The sequence below is a fragment of the Emys orbicularis genome, chromosome 3 (genome assembly GCF_028017835.1).
Source record: "Emys orbicularis isolate rEmyOrb1 chromosome 3, rEmyOrb1.hap1, whole genome shotgun sequence".
Lineage (NCBI taxonomy): Eukaryota > Metazoa > Chordata > Testudines > Emydidae > Emys > Emys orbicularis.
This window is the reverse complement of record NC_088685.1, coordinates 5,013,622-5,032,777: the sequence shown is the minus strand read 5'-3', so window position 1 is coordinate 5,032,777 and position 19,156 is coordinate 5,013,622. Positions and strand designations below refer to the sequence as shown.

Below are 19,156 nucleotides of genomic sequence, written 5' to 3'. Positions count from 1 at the left end.
TTGTTTGCAGTATAAGGCTTATGACACACTTGAGCCGTTCTGATGCCGTCCTGCCGTGGGCGGTGGCACAAAGACCTACGCACCAACCTGCTCGTTACAAAGTGAACACTGGAAAATGGGATAGCAGCAGCTCTGGGGAAGGCACAGCGAGGGGGCAGGAGCTGGCTGATTGGGGTGCCCCACTGGGCTGGCTACATTGCAAAATCCTTTGTGGGGGGAAAGAGGGGGAGGGAGAAATATTTGCTTTTCCCCTTGGTTACTGATGAGAGCAAACCCTAAGCCCTGGGCTCTTTTTGGAAGGTTGTGAAAGCGAGAAGGGAGTGGGTGGTTTCGAGGGCTGAGGCCAGCTCCTCGTGCGCCCTCTGAGGACCTGATCTAAGTGTTAATGTCAGAAAAATATTGCAGCTATCCTCGTTCTGAACCCCCCCCAGCTCCATCTGTTTGGCCAGTGACAGAATGCCCTGGCCAGCAAATGGGAACCGCCTGCTGCTAATGAATTGCAGATTAACTTCCGCAGGAGAGCTGGGGATGCTGCATTTCACAGCTTAATCCCTGCTCAGCATCGCCTCTTAAAACAACGTTTCCTCGAGGGATCCGGCCCCGCCCGCGGTCAGGGAGTGACCTCAGCGTTTTATCATTTCATACGCCGGCTGCAGCCCCTCGCGGCTCTACACCCAGTGTAACCCTTTGGAGGCTGCAGTCGTTTGCATCAGGATCCAGATTGCACGCAGGCTCTGGGGGGTTGAGGCTGGCGTATGGCTAGCAGCTCCTCTTCCGCACACTCGGTCAAGCCTGGGTTTCAGTGGGGGCTGAGCACCTGCCATTCCGCTGCGAAGTCAAGGGGAGCTGTGGACACTCCTTGCCACTGCAAATCAGAATCTCACTGCTGGACGGAATCAGCACCACCCAGTAACTAGTGAGGCCAACTGACCGCCAGGGTGCCTGGGGTCTCTTCCCATCCCTTGCTGTACGGCGCGGCACAGGGCACTCGGATCGTTTCACACATGGGGACACAGAGGCTCCCAGAGTTTATAGGCCAGGCTCCCCTCCGTGGCCTCTGATGCTGGGTCCCTCGCCAGAGACGCCTTGGTCTTGCTTGCCGGACGTGCTGACCATCAGCTGCTCCAGCGGACTTGATTTGAAGTTGTGGGTGCTCTGCGGCTCTAAAAAGTGGGGCCGAAATGTCTCGAAAGGGGCACCCCCAAAAACGGGAGGGACCCAGAGTTAGAGGCCACCTTTGGAAAACAGGAGCCTTGAGCTCTTGTGCCTCAGTTTCCCCAGCTGTATAATGGGAATAACGTTACTTGATCTACCTTCGTGAAGCGCTTTCAGATGAGGTGCCGAATGCTGTTCCACAGCAGTGCTCAGTACTGGATTGTTGTTATAGCCTCCTAGGCGGTCGCAGAGGGTATGTCTGCACAGCAACGCAATCCCTGCGGCTGGCCCGTGCCAGCTGACTCGGGCTCGCCCTGCTGTTTCACTGCAGTGTAGACTTCCGGGCTCGGGCTGAAGCCCAGGTTCTAGGACCCTGTGAGGTGGGATGGCCCCAGAGCTTGGGCTAGGTCTACACTGCAGTGAAACAGCTGGGCAGCCTGAGCCCTGGGAGCCCGAGTCAGCTGGCACAGGCCAGCTGCAAGTTTTTCTTTGCAGTATAGACATAGCCAGAGTTGGAAGTCTAGCAAAGCTAGAAAGGAGATTTAATTTTAAAAGAGGGACTGCTGCATCAAAATTCCAATGGAACGGAGACATGGAAGACCTCAAGCAATTGAGAATAACTCTGTAAGCAGTCTCTGGTTCAAATCTGGCCCAAGTAGGCGCTAGCAACCAGCAATAGTTAATATCTGACGGCATACTTGGTAGCCATCATTAACTGGGCTAGAAGGGAGTCATGGTCTGTCTTCTAATAGGCACAGGGTCAATGTTGGGCCAAAACCTGACAGTAATGCAATGTTAAGGATGGGGAAATACAGAATTAACCTTAACTCTGCCCCTTTGTGATTCTGCTTTAGGATATGCTCTCGTTTTATTTCAGCATAAATTATTTGTCAATGAATACAATAAAGGAGTGGAAAACCAGATGGATGTATCTCCACCCTTGGTACACATATGAAGGAATTGGACACTCATTTCTGCTTCTTCCCATCTCTTTTAGGAGATTACATCTGGCTAAGATATAATATCAAACTGGCTGGAGCCCTTTATGCAGCCTAGCCTCTGTTTGCCAGAAGCTGGGAATGGGCCACGGGGGATGGATCACTTGATGATTCCCTGTTCTGTTCATTCCCTCTGGGGCACCTGGCATTGGCCACTGTCGGCAGACAGGATACTGGGCTAGATGGACCTTTGGTCTAACCCAGTACGGCCGTTCTTATGTAAAAAACAATCTATTATGGAGCTATAAGTGTAGAGACATCGGTAGTGACTCCACAGTTAGGGTTGTGCTGTGATTTCCATTCTGGCAGGACTAAACTATATCAAGGGCTCTTATTATCTGGTCAGCTCTGGCATGGAAGGTGGCAGCTCCTAAAGTCAACAGCAATGCTCTGACATGGGCCTGGGGAGACCACATCCCAGCGAAACCGCAAGGCAAATTTGGGAGGCGGCAGGCCATGATTCAGCTGGGAATTTGGCCAAGACCTTAGGCTTAAAGCCCGTGTGAGCTTGTCAGCTGCAGCGAGCTGTTCAGGGTCAGACGACCAGCACTCAGATTTAATATAAAAAACAAATGCCAGAGGCAGGATGGGGCAGTGGGTGATGCACTAGACTGGAACCCAGGAGATCTATTCTTGACTCCGTGGCTGGGGAAGACATTTCATCTCTCTCTCTCCCTCCATCCTCCACCTGTTTCCTCCTTCCCACCCTCTGCCAGCCTTGCCTGTTTATAACGTAATCTCTTCAGGACCGGACTGTCTCTTCAGAGCGCCCAGCACAACTATTAGCGGTAAATATGCCCAATGGCCTGTGATGGGACATTAGATAGGGTGGGATCTGAGTTACTACAGAGAATTCTTTCCTGGGTGTCTGGCTGGTGAGTCTTGCCCACATGCTCAGGGTTTAGCTGATCACCGTATTTGGGGTCGGGAAGGAATTTTCCTCCAGGGCAGATTGGCAGAGGCCCTGGGGGTTTTTCGCCTTCCTCTGCAGCGTGGGGCACGGGTCACTTGCTGGTGGATTCTCTGGACCTTGAAGTCTTTAAACCACAAGTTGAGGACTTCAATAGCTCAGACATAGGTCAGCGGTTTGTTACAGGAGTGGGTGGGTGAGATTCTGTGGCCTCCATTGTGCAGGAGGTCAGACTAGAAGATCATAATGGTCCCTTCTGACCTTAAAGTCTATGAGTTGCTAGGTGCTACTGTAATAACCCAACACTTCTTTGAAGTTCGACTGACTTGTCAGGTGTTGCCTTTTTCTTAGTCTTCCTTTGCGTTTTTTTTACTGGCTGGATTTGGCAGGGACTCACAGAGGAAATACCACGAGCGCTTGGGAATGCAGAGACTCTGTTAGCACAGCTGGCAGGGGCCTGGCTGTTCAGTGCACGAAGACCCGGCTGTGACGTCCCAAACGTGAAATGCAACGTAACCAGCCCTGTAAAGCCTTGTGTGTGCATTCGCCACGGCTGGAACCAGGCAGTGCTGGGAAATCTTGTAAGATTTGCAGCTCTGTTTCCAGAGCAAACTACTTGAGATAAGAAACATCCTAGCTTTCAGCGGCTTGTCCATCTCTGGAGTCAGCTGAGGTCACCCAGCCACTAGTTACACTTGCTTTGCACACTTATCGAAGCCCGAGTGCTCACGCTGTCTGTACGGAGCTGGCCGCTAGAGGCACAATGAATCTGGTTTGCAGGGAGCTGATCCACGCTTTTCTCGATGATTCTGGTTCAGATGGGGCCCGAGCTGCAAACGTGGGTTGGGATTTCACACACCCCAACGTACGGGGGGCTGCTCGGAGCAGGGCTGTTAGTTTCAAACATCAGAGAGAGAGTAGCTCTGAAAGTGAATTCACCTGTAAACCCGCCATGCTTGCCACCAGTGAGTTTTCCATCTGAGCCCACCACCTGGCCCAGATGCCTGTAGAATTCAGTTGGAGTTTCAAATTCAGACAGAGCCTGGAGCCAGGAGAGTCCTGTCTGCTTACAGCCTTCAGTGCAAATGTTAATTTTTCTACCCAGCTCTGCTGATGATACCTTGTGGGAAGCCCTCCAAAAAAACCCCACTGGGCCAAATTCAACCCTGGTGTAAGTGGGCACAGCTGTGGAGTCGAGGGCATTCCACCAGGGCTGTGGTTGTCTGACTTTATTGAAATAATGGTGCCGGATTCTCAGCGGGCATCAATCATAGATCTACACTGTAGAGATATTCTTCTGCTCCAGGTGTGACGCCTCCCCTGGAATCTGTGCCGGTTGCGATCCGAGCGACCCAGGATCATCCCAGCACAGCAGTAGGCCAGCCAGATGTTTCCACAAGCAGAGGGTAGTAACTAAGCTGTTAGGACAGCCTAAATCCTTGGCTTGCCAGATTAGGTGAAAATTTGCCTGTGGAGAGAATCTCTGGACGCTGCCAGGAGACCAGAAAACCAGATGTGCTGGTGGGTGTAATTTGGGGGGGGAATTACTCTGCATGTGCCTGGCATGTGGCAGTGGGGCTGATCGCTTGTTCAGAGGGGCCCCCTGGGCCCTCCACCAGCATGGAGGGGAGAGCTGAGTTTTATAAACTCCAAAACAAAGCTGGAAAATACCGCTCGGCTTAGGGTGACCAGACAGCAAGTATGAAAAATCGGGACAGGGAGTGGGGGTTAATAGACACCTATATAACACAAAGCCCCAAATATCGGGACTGTCCCTATAAAATCGGGACATCTGGTCACCCTAGCTCGGCTCAGCCCGTCTTACATCCCCTTGCCCACAGAATTATTCCTTAAGGCAGGGGTGGCCAACCTGAGCCTGAGAAGGAGCCAGAATTTACCAATGTACATTGCCAAAGAGCCACAATAATACATCAGCAGCCCCCCCCCCATCAGCTCCCTGCGCCTCCTGCCCACCGGCAGCCCTGCTGATCAGCGCCTCCCTTTCCCTCCCTGCACCTCCCGATCAGGAGCCTCTGGGGGGGAGCAAGGCCACGGCAGGCTCAGGGGAGGGGTCGGGAAGGGGTGGAGTGGGGGCAGGGCCTGTGGCAGAGCCAGGGGTTGAGCAGTGAGCACCCCCCGGCACATTGGAAAGTTGGCGCCTGTAGCTCCAGCCCCGGAGTCGGTGCCTAGACAAGGAGCCGCATATGAACTTCTGAAGAGCCGCATGTGGCTCCGGAGCCCCAGGTTGGCCACCCCTGCCTTAAGGGGTAATGCCTGATCCCCTCCCCCAGCGACGAACGCAGCAGTGCCCGTGCTGGTCCAGTGCGCAGGGCAGAGGCAGGGTGTGCAGAGATAGACACACCCCATGCTGCGTGAAGCTTGGTGCTGCCGGGTTCCCAGCGTGGACAGTGGGTCTGGAGGAAGAGAAGGGTTGAGCTGAGGTATAGAGGGGAAGGGGCTGCTGCAATCTTGCAGACCCACTGGCCGTTCCCCCTTCAGCAGCCAGCCGGGCACTGGCACCAGGGCTTGCTCCTGAATCCTTCTGGCTGTCCAAGGCGTTCCAGGGTAGCCACAACAGTGACAATTGGATCGGCTCCCTTGAGAGTCTGTTCCTCTGCGCAGTCACGCTAGTGCTTAAGGGCTACTCCCCTAATGCCTGGCCTACGCTCTCCTTCCCACAGCTTCCAGACCTTGCTCTTCGTCTGACCGTCTCCTGAGACGCTCAATAAACCCCTGCCATCGTGTCCTCCCTGGGTCCTCCCTTTTCAACGCCCTAGGAACCTGGTGCTTCCTGCACTGAACACCTGTGCAAACCAGGAGTGACCCCTGCAGGGTTTAGCTGGTAGATGTGAGGTCAGGCAGTCAGAGAAGAGCCTTGAGAATGGATTAAAGGATTAGAAAACCTGCCTTATGGCGATAGACTCAAGAAGCTCGGTCTGTTTAGCTTAGTAAAGGGAAGATGAAGGGGTGATTGATCACAGTCCAGAAGTACCTGCATGGGGATCAATATATTTGGTCTTCAGTCTAGCCAGCAAAGGGCTAACGAGCCCCAGTGGCTGGATGTTGAAGCCAGACATGCTCAGGCTGTGAATAAGACGTACATTTTTAACAGGGAGGGTAATTAACCATTGGACCAATTACCCAAGAGTCCAGGAGGATTCCCCATCACTGGCAATGTTTAAGTCAAGACGGGATGTTTTTCTAAGAGAGACGCTCTAGTTCAAACAGGAGTTGTTCTGGGGATGGCCTGTGGCCTGTTGTTACATGGGAGGTCAGACTAGCTGATCTCAGGGGTCCCCTTGGAATGTATGAAAAGTCCCCCCCAAAAATTCAACAGAAATGGGGGGGAACAAAATCATTTTTATCAAAATATCACCTCCCAGCCAGCACTAGGATGGGAACAGACACGGTGGGCTCGGTCGGGGTCACTTCAGAGCCAACCCCTTGTACCAAGTAGTCCTGTGCTGAAGGACTGTGGCCACTGGCAGCGTCTGGCTTGTGAAGTAACTGCCTCCTGAGGTGATCAGCACTTGTGCCGGGCTGCATGTATCCTACAAGCCTTACACCTGACGCCCCTCCTAAGTTCCCTCTAAGGCTGCACCTAACTCCCCCAGCCCTGGGGCTGCAGTGGGGAGAGGCGCCTTCCCTCGGCTCCACCCCTGGCCCCAGAGCTCTCACTCAGCCCAGGTGCTGCTGTGAGGAGAGAGGGCTGGGGGGAGTCCTGTCTCCCCGCTGCAGCCCTGGGGCAGCCTGCGCCCCAACCCCCTCATTCCTGGCCCCACCCCAGAGCCTGCACCCCCAGCTGGAGCCCTCACCCGCCCCGGCATCCCAACCCTCTGCCCCAACCATGAGCCCCCTCCCGCACCCCAAACCCCTCATTCCCAATGTGATGTTCTGTAGCTCGGGGGAACACCCTACACCCCCATGTTGATTCTTGTAAAATGATTGGGTGGTATGCAAAGTTTGTCATGTTGGGTGTCTTCGGAAGCATGGTTGAGCATGGGTTGTTATGGTGATGTTATAGGAATTAACAAATTTATTAGAGCATAAGCTTTCGTGGGCTACAACCCACTTCTTCGGATGCATATAGAGTGAAACATGTATTGAGGAGATATATATACACACATACAGAGAGCATGAACAGGTGGGAGTTGTCTTACCAACTCTGAGAGGCCAATTAAGTAAGAGAAAAAAAACTTTTGAAGTGATAATCAACACCACTAGCTGTCACCTTCAGCCCCCAACTAAAACCTCTCCAGCGCATCATCAGAGATCTACAACCTATCCTGAAAGATGATCCTTTACTCTCACAGATCTTGGGAGACAGACCTGTCCTCGCTTACAGACAACCCCCCAACCTAAAGCAAATACTCACCAGCAACCACACATCACTGAACAAAAACACTGACCCAGGAACCTATCCTTGTAACAAAGCCCGATGCCAACTCTGTCCACATATCTATTCAAGTGACATCATCATAGGGCCTAATCACATCAGCCATACCATCAGGGGCTCGTTCACCTGCACATCTACCAATGTGATATATGCCATCATGTGCCAGCAATGCCCCTCTGCCATGTACATTGGCCAAACCGGACAGTCTCTACGCAAAAGAATTAATGGACACAAATCTGACATCAGGAATCATAATACTCAAAAACCAGTGGGAGAACACTTTAACCTGTCTGGCCATTCTATGACAGACCTGCGGGTGGCTATCTTAAAACAGAAAAACTTCAAAAACAGACTCCAACGAGAGACTGCTGAGCTGGAATTGATATGCAAACTAGACACAATCAACTCAGGGCTAAATAGGGATTGGGAATGGCTGAGCCATTACAAACATTGAATCTATCTCCCCTTGTAAGTATTCTCACACTTGCTTCTTATCAAACTGTCTGTACTGAGCTATCTTGATTATCACTTCAAAAGTTTTTTTTTCTCTTAATTGGCCTCTCAGAGTTGGTAAGACAACTCCCACCTGTTCATGCTCTCTGTATGTGTGTATATATATCTCCTCAATACATGTTTCACTCTATATGCATCCGAAGAAGTGGGTTGTAGCCCACGAAAGCTTATGCTCTAATAAATTTGTTAGTCTCTAAGGTGCCACAAGTACTCCTGTTCTTTTTGCGGATACAGACTAACACGGCTGCTACTCTGAAACCTGTCGTTATAGGAATTGTTACAGTAAGATTACAGTAAGGTTATAGGTTATAATTTCACGTATATAGTTATGAGGCTGAAAAATGTATCCTCATGGCTTAAAGCAAGCCCATGCGTGAACATCCCAGGAGTGGGGGTTCTCAGAGTGGAGCAGGGTACGGCTGGCTCCTAGAGTCGAGGATTGGAGTGACCTAGCAGATCTCCGGTCCAGACAACACCAGGAGAACATCACAGTGAAGCAGTGAGCAGGTGTATGTACGGCTTGTTACTCCAAGTGAAGTTCACACTTTAAGCACTGATAGTTGTGATTTTAAGTGAGTCTTAAGTGCAGTGGCTAAGGACAGTCAGGAGGAGGTCACAGTTTTGTTATCTTCTGTTTGCTTATTTCAGGAAAAGGGAAGTAGGAACAGAAAAGCAGGAAGTGAAAGTAGTGAAGCAATTGTGAAGTTAGACTCGCAGGAGTCGGCAACCTTTCAGAAGCGGTGTGCCGAGTCTTCATTTATTCACTCTAATTTAAGGTTTCGCGTGCTGGTAATACATTTTAACGTTTTTAGAAGGTCTCTTTCTATAAGTCGATAATATAACTAAACTATTGTTGTGTGTAAAGTAAATAAGGTTTTTAAAATGTTTAAGAAGCTTCATTTAAAATTAAATTAAAATGCAGAGGCCCCCGGACCGGTGGCCAGGACCCAGGCAGTGTGAGTGCCACTGAAAATCAGCTCACGTGCCGCCTTTGGCACGTGTGCCATAGGTTGCCTACCCCTGAGTTAGAGCTTTCTAGGCGTCAGTCTGCAGAAAAGGAGAGGGAGCACCAGAGTTTATTGCCACTGAAAGAATTGGGGATAAAAGAAAAAGAGGCAGTCAGGGAGGAAGCTGCATACAGAAGAGCCATGGAAGAGAAAGAGAGGGGAGAAAGAGACCGAAAACTCCAACTGGACCTGCTAGAGAACCAGAACCAGAACCCCCCCGACCCCAATGACTCCCATCACTCCAAAAATCCACAAATGGGAACACTTATGCCCTGCATACAGTGAAGATGATGATATTGCTGAACATCTGACTACCTTTGAGAGGCGGTGTGAGATACATGAAATCCCTGATGATAAGAGAGTTCCTACTCTGACTGCAAAATTAACTGGTAAAGCTTGAAATGTATTCAATGGAATGCCTATTGAAAATGCTTTAGACTATTGTAAATTTAAAGATACTGTTTTGCGAAGTTTTCAGATTACCCCTGAAACATATAGAATTAAATTTAGGAATCTTAAGAGGGATATTGGGATGAGTAATGGGGAATATGTAAACAAAATGAAAGATTTGTTGGGAAAATGGGTCAGGGGTAAAAAGGTGGCAAGGTTTGAGGGAATGTTGGATCTTGTTGCTCAAGAGCATTTCCTAAGCGTATGTAAGGCTGATGTGAAGCAGTGTCTATGGGACAAAGATGTAAAGTCTGTGAATGAGATGGCTTTTTTAGCTGATGCCTTCGAACAGAATCAGGCGTCTATTGAGGGCGGGCCACAGAAAGGGGTTTAAAACTGGTGGGAAGGGAGGATCCCATTTTGCCCCTGGGAGGAGAGAAGGGGATTGGGAGCCTAAACATTCTCTTACCCCAAAACATTCCTCTAACCCTCATCCCAAATCTCCTGTAAAAGGTTCATGGGATGGGGAAGAGAAGGGGATAGGGCAGGGATCGGCAACCTTCGGCCCGCGGCCCGCTAGGGTAAGCCCCCTGGTGGGCCGGGCCAGTTTGTTTACCTGCCGCATCCACAGGTTCAGCCGATCGCGGCTCCAGGCAAATGGGGGGCTGCAGGACGAGGGATGTGCTGGCCGCGGCTTCTTGCAGCCCCCATTGGCCTGGAGCGGCAAACCACAGCCAGTGGGAGCTGCAATTGGCCGAACCTGTGGACGCCAGGGGGCTTACCCTGGTGGGCCACGTGCCAAAGGTTATCGATCCCTGGGATAGGGGAAACGGGGTCCCAGCATGCGGATCCCCTTGGTAGCAGCTGGGTCTCCCCTGTTAAGCAGGCCCATCAAACCCTCACCCTGACAAGCCCCACCTCCCCTGCATCTGTACCACCCCGGTGAGCCCCCACAGACACCCTCCCCACTGAGCCCCAACCACCTACACCTGGACCCCACCCAAATGAACCCTGTAGATAAATCTCTGTATTAAGCATCTTCACATAACTTTCATATGACTTTGTATTATGCCTCTCTATATAACCTTGTATTAAGCTATTTTCATACAACTTTGTATCAAGTCCTTTGATATAGGAACTTTGTATCAGAAAAAGTTATAGAAAACTTTGTGTTAAGCCTTGGTTTAATGTTATAGCCCCTAAGGATAGTTAAAAGTAGAAGAAAAATGTCTTTTTGCTAGGAGTAGAATAAGATTCCCCCTCCCCACACTCCCTTAATCAATTGGCATGTTGCATGAATGAGGTGTGAATGAGCAAGTCATGGAAGGCAGCACCTCCAGACAGCTAGTTGGAGAGGGGATGGAAGCCAGACCCAAGGACAATCAAACTTGTCAAGTGGTCTCACTAAAGAAGAGCAGACATATTGACGGCCGGGGGGGGGGTTAGAATCAAGCACCTTCTTTTGTATGTTTAAATATGGATTACAACGAAGTCTATAATTTAGTCGGGGGGCCATGACACTCACGGATTCCAGACCTCTGAGACTTCGTTTGCTTCAGCTGTCAGTGGCTGAAGCTGGGGCTGAAGGCAGGACAATGGGACTTCCCCTCTGTGACTGCAGCTGGGGTTGGAGCCAGGGCTAGAACTGCAACCCTTCTTTTGGAAACACCCTCTTTGAACAGCACCTTCTTTTGAAAACAACCTCTTTGAACAGTATTGGGACAATACCCAGAAGGAAGCAGCACAAAGGACCAATAGACACAGATTTTGAATCTGATATAGATTTGCATGAGAGGGAAGCTGCTATAAATGTGAGGTGTCTTGCAGAGGACCCTGGGTCTTGTCAACATCAGAGCATTGATCCAGATTGGCAGAAGCCCGGCTCCACCCCTCCCCTATCTAACTCACCTGGCCAGTGAAGTTAAGAGGAGCAACTAGTTGGTAACAACAACAAGATGGAGTATGTGAGTGCATGAGTGTAATATAGATCATATGCATATGATACAGTGTATTACCAAATGAATGTGGCGTTTGCCTTATTCCCCCTGAAAAGATCCTGTGCAGTACTTTAAGTACAACAACCCCACCTCCCCTGCACCCAGACTCCCCCCCCCCCCCCGCCCACTGAGCTCCAACCACTTTCACTTGGTCCCCCCTGCAGACTCCCATTGCCCCTGCACCTGGCACCTCCCTGTGCATCCAGATCCCCCATTGAGCTGCCTGCACCCAGACTGCCCCCACAGAACCCTCTTCCCCCCCCCCCAGAACCCTCTTACCCCCATCTGGATCCCCCCACACTAAGTCCCTCTGCACTTGGATCCTGGTGCTGGGCTGACCCTCCCTGCCCACATCTGGTGTGCCTGGCGCAAAAGGAGCAGGGCCCCAGGGTGTTTCTGTGGCAGGCCTGGCCCTTGTGCTGTGTCAGGGTCAGGTTCAGTCTCACTGCCAAGTCCCTGTCCCAGGGGGGTGGGGGAGGCTGCAGGGTGATCTCCCACCTCCATGCAGCCAGTGGTCTGTGCTCCCCACTGCCATGGTGGAGCTTCCACATTTATTTATTATAAAAAAAAATTCAGAATTTTAAAATAGCATGCACAGAATTTGATGCAGAATTCCCTCAGGAATATGGGGCACTGTACAGCTGTGATGGTGGGACTGTGAAGGGGCCGCTGGACAGTAGGGGATCTGTGGGTGGGGGAGCTGGGCAGGGGGTATGGTGTGCAGGGTGCTGTGTAGTTGTGGTGGGATGTCAGCGGGAGGGGTCTCTAGGCAGGGGGTGCTGGGCATAGGGATCTGTGGGGGAAGTCTCTGGGTGAGGGGGCACTGGCATAAGAGCAGGGCACTGGGCAGGGGGCAGTGTGGAAGGGGCACGCTGGCAGCGCAGGGCTGGGCGGGCCAGTGTGCGTCTAGCAGTTTGGGGTTTGTAAATAGTGCCCTTGTGCTGGGCTGAGTGGGGCCACTCCTGCTGTGCTGCGTCTCATTGCCCCCAACCGGCCCCTCGCTCTGCGGACCGCCCCCCATCACATGCCCTATTTCCCCAACGGGGGCCCACAAATATGTTTGGCGCCGGGCCCACAAAAAGTTAATCTGGCCCTGGGTAGAGGTAGGGTTGCCAACTTGATAATATTTAAAAACCGGACACTCCAGCAGGAGTGCCGGAACATCCCCGGCCTCGCCTCTTCCCCCCAAGGCCCTGCCCCGTCTCTTCCCCCGCGGCTCCGCCCCATCCTCTCCTCTTGCCCCCCATCCCTCGCTGCTTTTCCCCTCCAACCCCCCCGTCTGGGTCAGGAGGGACTCGGCTGCTTTGCTGCGGCTGGGAGCTGTAGCTGCCCGATGCAGGTAGGAGGCGGCCCCAGCTGAGTAGGGGCTGGCGCGGGTGATGACCCAGTGCCTCCCCCGCCTGCAGTAACTGGATTTTGGGTGTCCGGTCAGTAGAGTTGACCAGACACTGTCAGGTCCCCTTTTTGAATGGACTTTCCAGATGAAAACCAGGCACCTGGCCACCCTAGGTAGAGATGGCTCAAAAGCAGCCGGCCGTCTGACCTTCTCGCTAGGTGCAAGACCTGCAACAGCTGGTGGGATAGAGGAACACGTCATCTATTGCCTGATCGACGTGCTCCTGGTACGTTTGCAGAATCCAGGTACAGCCCGATGGAGATAGGGGGCTAGCAATAGGTAGAACTGTCCTAAGTAATGGGCCCCTGCTGGGATCAGGGTCCTGTTGTGTTTGGTGCTGGACAGACACTTCAGTAGACACGGCCCCTGCCCTGAGACGTGTCCAGTCTCATTCCAACTAAATTCCACTCTACAAGGTAAAGTTGCAGTAGCATCCTTAGGTTTTAGCAAGTCTTTGTTCACTTCCTTGTTGGTACACAAAGTGGCAACCTCAAGGGGGGTGTCTCCCAGCCCTGGGCCAGTGGTGCCATGGACTAGTGGAATGAGCACAGGGCTAGGAGCCAGGAGTTCTTGAGCTTGTGTATCCATCTGGCCACTGATTCCCTCCAGAGACTTGGAGACTTAATCCCTGTACCCGTTTTCCCTTGGGTAAAAACGGTGTTGATAATGCAGCCCCATCTCTGCAGTCCCTGTCGTGAGGTTGTACTTAACCATTTGCTAGCCCTGTGCAAACACTAAGTATTGGGGTTCGGGGGAGACAGTGTGACCTAGTGGGCTCCTGGATTAGGATTTGGAGACCTGGGTTTCCATCCCAGCTGTACCACTCACCTGCTGGGTGACTTTGGGCAAGTCACCGCACCTTCCTGTGCCTCAGTTTACCCATGTGTACAATGGGGTAATGGTAGTGACCTCCTTTGTACAGAGCTTTGAGATCTACCGATGCAAGTGCCATATAAGAGCTGGGTATGATTATGATGACCACAGTCATTAGAGACACTTGGATAGACCCAGCCTCTAATACATTTAAGGAGGAAAGGTGCGATGTAACAAGAGGGGCTCCCCAGTCTGTTTGTTGTATCCACTCGTTGTCTCTTGTCAGATATGTGGAGTGTAAGCTCCTGGGGGCAGGGGCTGTCTTTTTGTCCGTTGTTTGTACAGCACCTAGCGCAACAGGGTCTTGGTCCATGACTGGCACTCCTAGGCACTATGGTAACACAAAGAAATAACGATTTGCAATACCTGCGGAAGGACATTCTGCGTCTCTGGACAGCAGTAAACAAAGGGCTTTTTGTCGGGATTTCCTGAGCACAGGTCTTAGTCAGTTTCTCTCTCTCTCTCTTTCTCCCCTCTGTTTTATCTGCGCTCCGGACGGCCCCATGTTATTTTTGCCCTCTCGAAGGCATGCGATCGATTTGTTGCTGGGAACTTGCTGCATCCCGGCCTCATGTCTCAAGGCCAGGAGGTTTTGTTCCATGCTCCCTCTCGAAGGCAGATGCTTGTGGTGCGCCTGGCCCAGGGGTATGGCTGGTGGTCTCCTGGCAGAGCCGGTCTGGCAGGTCCAGGGGCTTGACAACGTTGCGGTGTGAGATGCGCGCGGGCGGCGCAGGTGTCTGCTGAGCAGTCGCCCTGCTGGAGGCCTAGCTCTGGGAGTTAGCGTTGGGCTAGGCGCTCTGACCAGCTCCATGGCCATCCAAGTGCCGATGCTGACGTGCTTCGGCTTGGACCGAGTCACAGCTGGCCCTGTGTGGATGGGAAAAGAGGGATCCCTGAGATCCTTCTCCTCCCTATGTCCACACAGGAGGCAGCTGCCATTTGAACGGGGGTACGGCTGACTCAGTCCTGCCAGCCCAGAGAGAGGGTGTCTGAGCAAGGCAGGAATGGTGGCCAAACCCCCCAATCCCGCCCCGGCTCCAGATGTCAACAGGAGGGGAGTGGCTGTAAATGCCCTGGCCAGTTCACTGCCCCCACCCCAGGGTGCCTCATATATAGGCCTAACTCCTCCGTCTGCTCTGCTGAGCACAAGAGATGCTGTCCCAGCCTCCACCCCCAGGCTGCAGAGGCCAGAGTTTGCCCCCCTGCACAGTGGGGTTCACACCCAGAGGTGTGGCTGGTTTTTACAGTGTTCGGCAGTTCCCAAGGGTTGCTAGGAGGTGGCCCCGCTAACCTTTGTTCAAAGGTTTTACAGAGATGGGCGGGGCGGGAGGGGGGGAAAGAGGGCCGAGTTGGCTCGTCTGCTCCTGCCTTGCAATGCGCTAAGGCGCAACTGGCGCGACCACCCGGCTCCCTCCCTAACCCATCGTCGGGGACGACCCTGGGATTGTTTCCTTCCAAAATCCCAGCCGCAGAGCTGCCCCCACTCTGGGCCCGCTGCTGGCCGCACTGCTCTCCGACGCTGCTTGGTGATGACAACCTGACCGCTGCACTGGGACGGCTCTCGGCTTGTTCACAGCTCTCACCCGCCTTCTCTTTTTCATTCCTTTCTTTCTCTCCCTCTCTCCTTTTCCCTCCCGCTTTCCTTTGGGCTTGCTCGTTTTCCCGGTGATTTGGACACTGGCTCTGCCCCACAGAACAGGTCCGATCCTGCCCCCATTGATGCTAGTGGAAGCTGTCTGGGTCCCACCCAATCAGCCTTTACGGCCAGCCCCCAGGTTCCCACGCTTTCGCCTCGCTCTGTTTTCCTCCAAACTTGTTAATTCTTAGCATTGCAGCGGAGCTGGATCGGGGCCTGGCGGGTGAGGGCGAGCAAGCTCAGAGGAGAGAAGAATTCTGTTCCTAACGGGTCTTTGTCCGTCCATCCCCCCAGGTCCAGGCGGCAGGAGGAGGGGAGCGGGGCGCTGTGGCCGGCTGGGCTCCATCGCGGCTCTGAAGTACGCGGTGGTCGGACTCTACCTGCTCGTGTTCCTGATCCTCGTCGGCGTCTTCATCCTGGCAGGTAAAGGCGCCTCCGGTCTGCCTCCCGCTCCGGGGAGGAGCGGAAAGGGGTGGGGAATGCCGCATTCGTACCGGAGCCTCCGGGGCCGTCTCTGGGCTGCCACCTCTTTCAGCCAAGCAGGGCCGAAAATGCTCATGGTCCGGTACGAGCTGCATAAGCTCACAGCAGCGTTGGGTGGTTTCATAGAATCCTAGAATATCAGGGTTGGAAGGGACCTCAGGAGGTATCTAGTCCAACCCCCTGCTCAAAGCAGGACCAATCCCCAACTAAATCAAAGAAGCCAGGCTCTGGCTCCAGCAGGGATCAACGCAGGGAAGTTCTCTGGCTGTGCTATCCGGGGGAGGGCGGGGCGGGAAACAGGGGTCAGACAGGATGATCACAGTGGTCCCTTCTGGCTTTGGAATCTTGTCACGAGTCCTCAGGACCCAAATGCCCAGCGGCGGGCGCCCTCTGTGTCTCCCTCTTTCACTACGTCGTCCCTCAGGACACCTGTCAGCCTGCAGCCCTGGGCACTGCCTTTAGTGACCACACGTAGGACTGGTCTGGAGATGGGCTGCCGAGAGCTAGGGGCTATTCCTGGCCCTGCCACTGACTTGCTGCATCATCTTGGGCAAGTCACGTTAAAAAAAATCTCCCCGTGCTTCAGTTTCCCCATCTTCCTAGTACGGGGATAACGATAGTACCTCCCTCCCAGGGCTGTTGTGAGGCTTGATCAGTTAATGCTTGTCAAGTGCTTTGAGATCTTCAGGCACTAGAAAAAGGCAAAACATAGCGAGTGGGCCAGATCCTCCTCCGCTTTTCCGCGGCCGCGTTCTTTCTCCGCCAGTCGCTGCACCTCAGAGATTTCCCTCAGAAAGCCCTTAATCCCCCCAGCATGTCTCCAGGATCCCGCCCGGCGTCTTGGGAGTAACCGTACCCGATGCTCAACCAGGCGCAGCATGAGTAATTCTTGGCTCCAGAGGGCTGTGTCGCGTCAGGCCGAGGCATACCAAGCAGAGGATTAATGAGCAGCCTTGACCTGCCCCAGTCCCAAGCTGATGTATTGGTTTTGTGAGCTGGGCTGTTTCCACCCGAATGTTTTGCAAAGCCACTTCCACTGCAATTGCTCCCAGCTGCCACGAGGCCAAATTGCGATGCGGCGCTTCGCGGTCTGGGCCTTTGATTTCACGCTGGCCCTTGGAAGAAACAACCCACCCGCTTCTTGTTTAGTTTGAGAGGCCTCCCACCGAGAGCAGCATGGGCCTCCCAAACCCGACACCATGGAAATGAAGTCCTGACTCCACACAGCTCTGGAGAAACACCGTCGCTCTGGGCCTGGCTGGGATGCACAGAAGGTTTGTACAGTCCCTAGCAGAGTGGGGCGCCGTTCTTGGTTGGCCCTTATGCACCACCGTAATAAACGTGATTATTAATCATCATAAAGATCTCTGTGTGCATTTCAGCCGCATCTCCCAAGACTCGGACCCACAGGGCTACCCGGGATCTTGATCAGTCGCACAAGTAAGCAGGACCAAATCTACTCAGTGTTAGGATCGGAAGCCTGCAAAGGAAACCCAGGTGTCACACAGGACATGAATCAGTAGGAGGCGCTTTCCCTCTGCTAGTGCCAACTCCAGTGCACCAGACTCTCACAGGCCTGATAGTCCTTGTCAGCCTGGGACGTGAGAGGCTGAGTCTAAGAACTCCCCCTGCCTGGGTCATCAGCATGGCTTGAATCCCTTGCCATCAGCACCGCTATCCTGACTTTTATCACTTGAGCTACAGGAGGAGCTCCATCAGCCGGTGGCAAGTAGGCTGTTACCCCCTAGCAGCCTAGCAACTGTGCCAGTGAGTTTCTTGAGCACACTCCTGGACGCAGCTCTCCCACGAGGCACCATGAGACGTCACTGTGAGGCCGTTGGCCTGGCCTGCTGCCACATACTTCTTGTAGGAAAGCGAGCGCGCAATATCTGCAGTGGGGAAGGAAACCTCACACAGCTGGGGTGCAGGACTGGATCTGGGTTGAGTTCTTACTGCTAGAACAAGCTCGGGCCAGGCGGAAAGAATCAGGCTACCAACTGTGAGCCCCAGAAACCCTGCCCTGGACTAGGAGGCAGGCGCAGAGGAAACTCCCTAAAAGTCGGGGGGCCATCGGCGCCACAACTGTGGCCCTGCCCCCCACACCACCCCTTCCCCCGGAGACTCTCTGCTCCTGTGCCACCCCTTGTCCCTAGGCCCCGCCCACAACCTGCCCCTTCTCCCTGAGGCCCCGCCCCCACCACGTCCCTTTCCCTTCCCCCCTGCCCTTGCGCTGTCCCTTCCCCCAAGGTCCCGCCCCTGCGCTGCCCCTTTCCCCAAGACCCCGCTCCCCGCTCACTCCTCTGCATCCCTTCCCCCCCCCCCCCATCACTCACCTTTACGGCTGGTAAAAAGTGATGGGGCCATGGCCCCCTGGTCCTCCCTGTTCCTGCACCCCTGCTAGGAGGTTGACATGAGCCTGGACTTTGAAACACCTGGCAGAGACACTGTCCCTACAAAATCCATCCTCGAATGTGCACTCTGGGATGCCTCGTCCTACATGGGCCACTTGCTTAGCTGCATGCATTCAGCTGCCAGTTCTGAACTATAACGTACAGCACCGAATCCCTGGGCACTTAGAACACAGCAGGACCTCCCAGAACTTTGCAGCAACGGGGGACGTAGAACCCAGCTCCACCTGTTTCAAAACTCCTGGCCTCTTCGGCCAAAGGAGAATCTCCACTGGGAATTCACAGTATAGGGTCACTGAGACACATGTCAGCACCGGTCTCATTCAATCCAGCAGATGGTGTTGTTAACGCATACACCGCAGCCTGTTCACTACAGCATTTACTATGGGTGCTCAGTAGCATTGGGTACTTAAATGGAAGCAGAGCTAGAACTTGGTCCCTTTGACAGTTTACAAAAGAATCCAAGCAGTATCTTCCTTCTGCCCTCTCTTCACAGCCCCCCTGACTGGAGCATGAATTAAGAGACCATTTGGGTTGTGACTTCCAGACTGGTTTGCAAGCACGTATAGATCATCTACAGCAGGGATCGGCAACCTTTGGCAGGCGGCCCGTCACGGAAAGCTGCTGGCGGGCCAGGATGGTTTGTCTACCTGCAGCGTCCGCTCCCACTGGCCGCGGTTCACCGCTCCAGGCCAATGGGGACTGCAGGAAGCGGCGTGGGCCAAGGAATGTGCTGGCTGCTGCTTCATGCAGCCCCCATTGGCCAGGGATGGCGAACCGCGGCCAGTGGGAGCTGCGATTGGACAAACCTGTGGACGCTGCAGGTAAACAAACTGCCCTGGCCTGCCAGCGGATTTCCCTGATGGGCCGCGTGCCAAAGGTTGCCATCCCTGAGCTACAGGATCCATGTGTGACATTGCACTCTACATGATTTTATGAAAATATGCTAATGAGTGTGAATATAGTGTAACTGGAATATGCTTCATGCAAAAGG

The 19,156-nt window shown here is 53.4% G+C and overlaps 1 protein-coding gene across 1 annotated transcript in view; it reads left to right on the top strand.

The window, feature by feature from the left end:
- SCARA5 (scavenger receptor class A member 5) overlaps nucleotides 1-19,156 on the top strand; it is a 143,599-nt gene that overhangs the window by 9,749 nt on the left and 114,694 nt on the right. The window contains exons 2-3 of the mRNA XM_065401840.1: nucleotides 8,171-8,179; nucleotides 15,579-15,694. Coding sequence (XP_065257912.1) covers nucleotides 8,171-8,179; nucleotides 15,579-15,694 — 125 coding nt within the window. The remainder of the gene's footprint in view (nucleotides 1-8,170; nucleotides 8,180-15,578; nucleotides 15,695-19,156) is intronic.